Genomic DNA, 6,464 nt, shown 5'->3' with positions numbered 1-6,464 from the left:
GATGCTAATTGAAGAGGTTGGAGCACTTGAATCTTCTCGGATGACCTTTCTTCAGAAGGTGAAGTTATCATTAGAATAAGTTTATGCTTATGTTAAACACGATTCAATTTGTATTAAACGGTCTTGATTCTTCTACAAGTTTCCAAGAAAAGGCTGAACATCATAATCACTAAAATGTTGCAGATGCATTTAAATAGGCAGCAGCGACAAGGTTAAATTATATACATTTTATATACATTATACATTAAATTATATACATTTTAAATATAATTTTGCAATGAACGCTGTAAAAGGCTTAAAATGAGAGGGCGCGAATAGAGTTCTTAAGGTTGGTTGTTGCAGAAATGTCATTGATCCCCTAACCAGTTGTTCTTTGCTCTGTCAAAGAGAGAAGGAAAATGTAATAGTCAGATTTCTCTGTATTTTTAGGAAATAATAAAATACATTTAATTATGTTTTTATCCATCATGGAACCGGAGACAAAATTCCCTTTAATATCAGCAATACAGGAGCCACCTCACAGATACTTCTGCATGTCTTTTAGCCAGTGTCGCAGGGAAACAAGTAAAATCCATCACTGAGCATCACACCTACAAGTTTTTTGCTTTTAAAGTTGCATTTTTAAACATTTTTTGTCTGCGTGGTAGGGAGTATTTTAATAAATCGGCCAAGGTTGCCCCTCAGACTGCTTATTAAGCAAAACTTTCAGCTGCTCGGCATGTGTTTAGACAAAAAGCGCCGTGACGGGCTCTCCAGAATCAGGTTTTTAAACCGGGTTTAAAACCGGCCCAGTGACCAAGCGGGCGGGGCGGGGAAGCGCTTCCGGGTCCGGCCGGGCTGCGCTGTCATGTGACAGAGCCTTAAAGGGGAAGCGGCGGAGCCGTGCGGGTGGGTGCTCAGGGTTGCGGGCTCTGGGTAGCGACTCCCTCCCCCTAACCCCCCCCCAGGTACGACGGTGGTCTCGCCCCAACCGTTCTCCCTTCCCGGGCCGGGCGGGGGTGGCTTGTACCACCGCGGCTAGGCGGGGGGAGGCGCCCCCCCACAGTACGCCTTTCCCCTCCTTCGAGGGGCCGCTGAGCGGGCGCCCTCTCGTCTCGCAGGCCCGCGGAGGTGGCGGAGCGCCGGCAGGGCCCCAGCCATGGCCGATGTAAGTGCGGGGGCTTGGGGCGCGGGCGGAGGCCTGCGGGGAGGCCGGGGCGGCGGGAAGGGGGAGCCGCCCGCTGTGGGAACGCGTAACGAGCCGCCGTCTCTGCCCGCAGGACCTGAAGAGGTTTCTGTACAAGAAGCTGCCGAGGTCAGTGGTGCGGGGCGGCGGGGCCTGCCCGGCGCGGCGGGCTTTTTGGGGGGGGGGCGGCTCTTTTTGTTGATTAAACGAGCTGGGGGTGAAGGCAGCTCGGCCTGGCAGGGGCTCCTTTGGGAAGAACTGGAGTTCCGCCGTGGGGAGTGAGCAAAACATCCCTCAGAACATCCGGGATCATCCCCTCAAACAGCCACGGGCTGGGCTGGTGTGTGAATACCCCCAGCAGGGCGCTTGTTGAGGGAGAACAGCCTTCAAAGGCTCTTCCTTGAGAAATTACATTTGATTAGCAGTTCTTTCTGAAGTGGAAAGTTCCGTGTGTTTTTCTATATCTCTTCTATATTTCTATATATTTCTTCTATATTTCTGTATATCTCTTCTATGTTTCTATCTATTTTTCTATACTCTTATTGTATATTTTTCTACTGCTCCAAGAAACCACCTGTACCAAACAGTACAAGTCCATTTCAGTAAAATATTAATTCAGTGAACACATCACGTTTTTCCATATTCCCCCCCTGCCTTTAATTACCTGTTCAAAATAATCTTTGCTACGAGTTATTCTGGTTTTAAAACGTTCTCCCCGTTTTTTCGCAGTGTTGAAGGTCTTCACGCTATTGTGGTCTCAGATAGGGACGGCGTCCCTGTTATCAAAGGTAACTTCAATTGCTTACTGTGCCCTGCGACCGAAATCCTGATTGAACAGCAGAGGGTGGACAAGTACAACAGAATCTTCTCTGGTCACGCCCAATACCTGAATATCCGAAGTTGAGGAATAAACTTAGATTTCTATTTTAAGTTCAATAGTTGGCTGTGTATCTCTTTGAATTTATCCTTGTATTTGTGTGTATGCAGTGTCCTCAATAATTGCAGGTGACAAGTTTTCCTTGGTGAATAGTGTTGGACTGGTTGCATCTTCAGGTCACTTGCAGCCTGATACAAAGTCCTAGAGAGAGCTTATAGGTTTTGTGTTGACTTGGCTGGTCCGTACTCAGAAGCAATTGCATCCAACTTTTATATTTTGGGGTTTTTTTTTTCCTTTTTGGTACTGTAATTTTTATCCTATCTCTGCGCTCTTTGTTTAAGATGTTTTAACGTTGTGGGTAAACTAGTTTAAGAGTATTGAAGACTACTGGTTCAAGTCCTGGAGGGTTTGTTTTTTAATGCCCCAAAGTATTTAAACACGTAGCAGAACTTGCACATCCTCACCTGTTTTCATTCAGGGGACTTGGTGACAGCAACGAATTCAAAAGCTGGAGCTTGTATGAAGAGCAAAGGCCACAGAACCAAAGTGCCTTCAGCACAGGCTGAATATCGTAAAAGAAAAGCCTGTTTCTTACGTGTGCTAGGGAGAACGCTGGGATAATGAGCACTAGTCGTGTACAAAATATTAAGTGATGTATAGCTCATGAAGATTGTCCTGTACTTGTGGAAGCATTTAAGATGTGTTATGGTTCCCCGACACCAGCACTGAGCTGGATAAGGAGCTGTGATACAGCCAGGCATATCATGTAAAAATACTTTCTTGTTTTATTCCAGTTGCCAATGATAACGCTCCAGAACATGCACTGCGACCTGGCTTTCTGTCCACCTTTGCCCTTGCCACAGATCAGGGCAGTAAACTAGGACTTTCTAAAAACAAAAGCATCATCTGCTATTACAATACATACCAGGTGAGTAACTTCCATGTGGCCTGAGCTGTTCCTGAGCAAGGGAGAGGTGACTTAAACTCTGGTGGATTTCCACTTCACTGCTATTGAAGTATTTTTGTTCTAGTTCTTATATTGCTTACATGGCCAAGCTAGACTTTTGCACTATTTGTCAAGCATCTCTTACATTTCTCCAAACTGAGATGTACTGGTTGAAAAGGGTGAACTTTTTCTGAACAGGTAGTAATCAGAATTTGCAGCAGGTACTGCTCATGTGGTCTTCAGGATGTTACAAAGGGTTTATGTTCTCTTACAAACAATATTGTTTATAATTAGTGACATCTAAATTTAAATAAGTACATGCAGCCTACTTCATTGCTCCTCTTGCTGTTAGTCTGACTTTGAGGTAAGAAAGCTTTGAAATACCACTCACATTTTTTACAAGCTGGTTATTTGTGTCCCGAAATCCACCGTCTACTAAGTTTCTTCTCCTTATCAAGTTCTAGGGGTCTTGAGATCTTTTTATTATGCCTGCAGTAAACTGGCCAACTGTTTAGTCCACAGTATCTAGCTTTGTTTGGGAAACAAATGGGTGAATGAGTTAGTTTGACACACATTGAGTACATTACTTTGCTTCTCTTGGTGTTAGCAGCTTACTGTCATGCTCGAGGTTCCAGTTTCCTGTTAATGGAAGAAGAGGTACTGCTGTACATAGAATAGCATTTTAAAACGACAAAACCTGCCTGCCCTCTCGTTACTATGCTCTCCACAGGGTGTTCTGGAGTGATTGCAGGTGAATGATGCTGCAGGACACAGGGCAAAGGGAAACACCAGGCTTTCCACATGCAGCTCCCTGTACTGTGGTGTGAGTTCTTGCTGGTGTTTTTAACTGTGGACTTTATGAAGTCGATAACACAGAGAAGTCACAGAACCACAGAATGTTAGGGATTGGAAGGGATGAATTTGTGTGCTGGAGCTCTGACATCCAACGTGTAATACTGAACACTGTTCTCTCTCCTTGCAGGTGGTGCAGTTCAATCGCTTACCTTTGGTAGTAAGCTTCATTGCCAGCAGCAACGCCAATACTGGTATGTGTTAATGCATATTTTAAATAGTGCAGTATTTTAATGCCCGGGTGTTTAAATAATTGAAAATCAATTGCCCAAATTTACATCAAGGAATGTTAACTTTGCTCCTGCTATGAATTTTGTCAGTGTATTGTGAAGGGGAGAAGGGAAAGTGTGAGTGAAAATTCATACATATTTTTAGGTGACTTGCTGAAGTTGTTCTGTTAGAAGTATATTTCTCCTGTGTTTAAACTTACCCTTTGCTGTGTGAGTGTTCACTGCACCAGCAGTTATTGTACTGTACAAACCAGTTGTTTGGTCTCTTCTGTCAGTTCCAAGTTATGTTCTGCAGTAACATGCAGCTTCTCAGTTCTGTGGGGTGGGGAAATCCTTCACCAGGGCACCTGGGCTTGCTGGTTGAGGGTGTTGGTTAATGAGAGTTGGAGCAAAAAGGATTTGATTCTCACACAGCTGTGAGGGCCTCAGCAGCTGCAGGAAGCAGCGGAGCAATAGTGGAAGCAAGCAGCAGCGTGGAGGGGAACTGCGTTACAGGGCTGTGCCTGTGTTGGCGCTGGGGGCTGCAAGCACCTTCCCTCAGGGTGCTGCCCACCATTCATAGAATCACAGAATCATTTCGGTTGGAAGAGACCCTCAGGATCAGCGAGTCCAACCATAATGTAACTGAACTCAGCACTAACCCATGTCCCCAAGAACCTCTTCTAAACGCCTTTTAAACCCCTCCAGGGATGGTGACTCCACTGCTGCCCTGGGCAGCCTGTTCCAATGCCTGACAACCTTTTCCATGAAGAGTTTTTCCTAATACCCAATCTAAACCTTCCCTGCCGCAACTTGAGGCCATTTCCTTTTGTCCCGTCACTTGGGAGAAGAGCCCAACCCCCTCCATGCTCCAACCTCCTTTCAGGCAGTAGCAGACAGCGATCACGTCTCCCCTCAGCTCCTGTTCTCAGGCTGAGCAGCCTCAGCTGCTCCTCCCGTGGAGGGTGAGAAGCTCAAGTGAAAGACTTTGTGTCTTGGAGAGCTCTGCCCATGACTTGGAAGGAGGCGGAGCAGTGTGGTTTGGAGAGAAGCTTCTCGGTCATGTCGTTTCATGGGATGTTGTCTCTTCTCTCTTTCCAGGGCTGATTGTGAGTTTGGAAAAGGAGCTCACACCCCTGTTTGAAGAGCTGAGGCAGGTTGTTGAAGTTTCTTAACGTGATGGTCTAGCCGGAGTGCAGCATCCCTCTGCAGCCCAGTGGACAGAAAGATTCAATAATCCTCAGTCAAATAACACGTCTCGGAAGAAATACCACAGCTCCTTAGTATACTAAGTAAGAGTAAATTGTACATAGTACTGAATCTGAAATGATCTACTAGTGTGTTGTAGGTGGATGTTACTTTAGGCCATGCTTCTTGTATTGTGCAGTACTGGAGAGACCACCGGAATAGCTCCCATGGAGTTTAGCTCAGTCAGCTGAGCCAGATGTGCATGATGCTCACACGAGCAACCCACAGATCTCTTGCTTTACAGGGAACCAGGCACGCGTGGGCTTTATCCTCAGGCCCCAGCTACCACTACATGTCGGAAAGCAGATGGGTTGTATGGTGTTCTGAAAGATGTGGTTGAAGGAGTATTGTGAGAGCAAGTTTACAAGCAGTGATGTGTTGGTACAATCAATAAATATCTCAGCTTTCTTACGTGGGTGATAGTTTGGCAAGGGAACGCTACTACTCTGGATGCTAGCTGCATCCTGCTTCCATTAAGAAGAAAACTATTTCTATGAAAGCTGTTGCTTTAGGGGTTTTCCTGATGCCCAGAAAAAAGCACCCAATAAATGTCTCACTTCTTCATGGGTTTTTTGCGTAATACGGTTGTGAAGATCTCATGTCTCATAGTCCTTGTGTGGGTTCATCACTGGTGACACTCTCAGCTCATTTACCCTTAGGTTTTCCTAAGTAAATAAATATAAATAAAATGCAGTATTTTTAAATGACAGATCCTGGTTCAGTCTTCTGTTGCACTGTAGTACTCTGCTGCACTTCAGCTTTTCTGTGGCGAGAACAGGCGTCAATGTTTGTAAATGTACAAAATCCAGGAGTTCGCAGGCTGAAAACCAACCAGCGTGTCCCTCGGTTGGGTGACACGGACACAGAGTCCCGTGTTGGTGCAGAGAGGTGAGTGCTGACTGCGATCCACTGTTCCTTGCCTGCCCCACCTCATTCCCTTCCACATTCCCCTCGTGATGCCTCCAGTGTAGACACCCAACGCTAAAACCAAGCACTGCTGGTGGAAGGAAGAGGTTTCTGCCTCAGGCTGGGAAAGAGGGCATCATCCTCCCTTGCTTACACCTTGACCACCTTCAGCATCGGGCAGGATGAGGGGAGAAGGTGGTGCTGAAAATAAGGACTGGGAATTCTTGGCTCAAAAGCTCTCTCAGAGATTAAAATCAAAAA

The 6,464-nt window shown here is 45.9% G+C and overlaps 1 protein-coding gene across 1 annotated transcript; it reads left to right on the top strand.

Annotated features, from left to right (window-relative positions):
- Positions 1 to 863: 863 nt before the first annotated feature.
- On the top strand, positions 864 to 6,004 carry LAMTOR3 (late endosomal/lysosomal adaptor, MAPK and MTOR activator 3). Its single transcript, XM_080343786.1, has 6 exons — positions 864 to 1,147; positions 1,260 to 1,294; positions 1,895 to 1,953; positions 2,837 to 2,970; positions 3,971 to 4,034; positions 5,151 to 6,004. The coding sequence occupies exons 1-6, from the start codon at positions 1,139 to 1,141 to the stop codon at positions 5,222 to 5,224; spliced, it is 375 nt and encodes a 124-aa protein (XP_080199912.1). The 5' UTR covers positions 864 to 1,138; the 3' UTR covers positions 5,225 to 6,004.
- The last annotated feature ends 460 nt before the right edge of the window (positions 6,005 to 6,464 follow it).

Source organism: Nesoenas mayeri (genome assembly GCF_963082525.1).
Source record: "Nesoenas mayeri genome assembly, chromosome: 4".
Lineage (NCBI taxonomy): Eukaryota > Metazoa > Chordata > Aves > Columbiformes > Columbidae > Nesoenas > Nesoenas mayeri.
The sequence above is the reverse complement of the archived record's forward strand: the minus strand, read 5'-3'. Positions and strand labels throughout refer to the sequence as shown.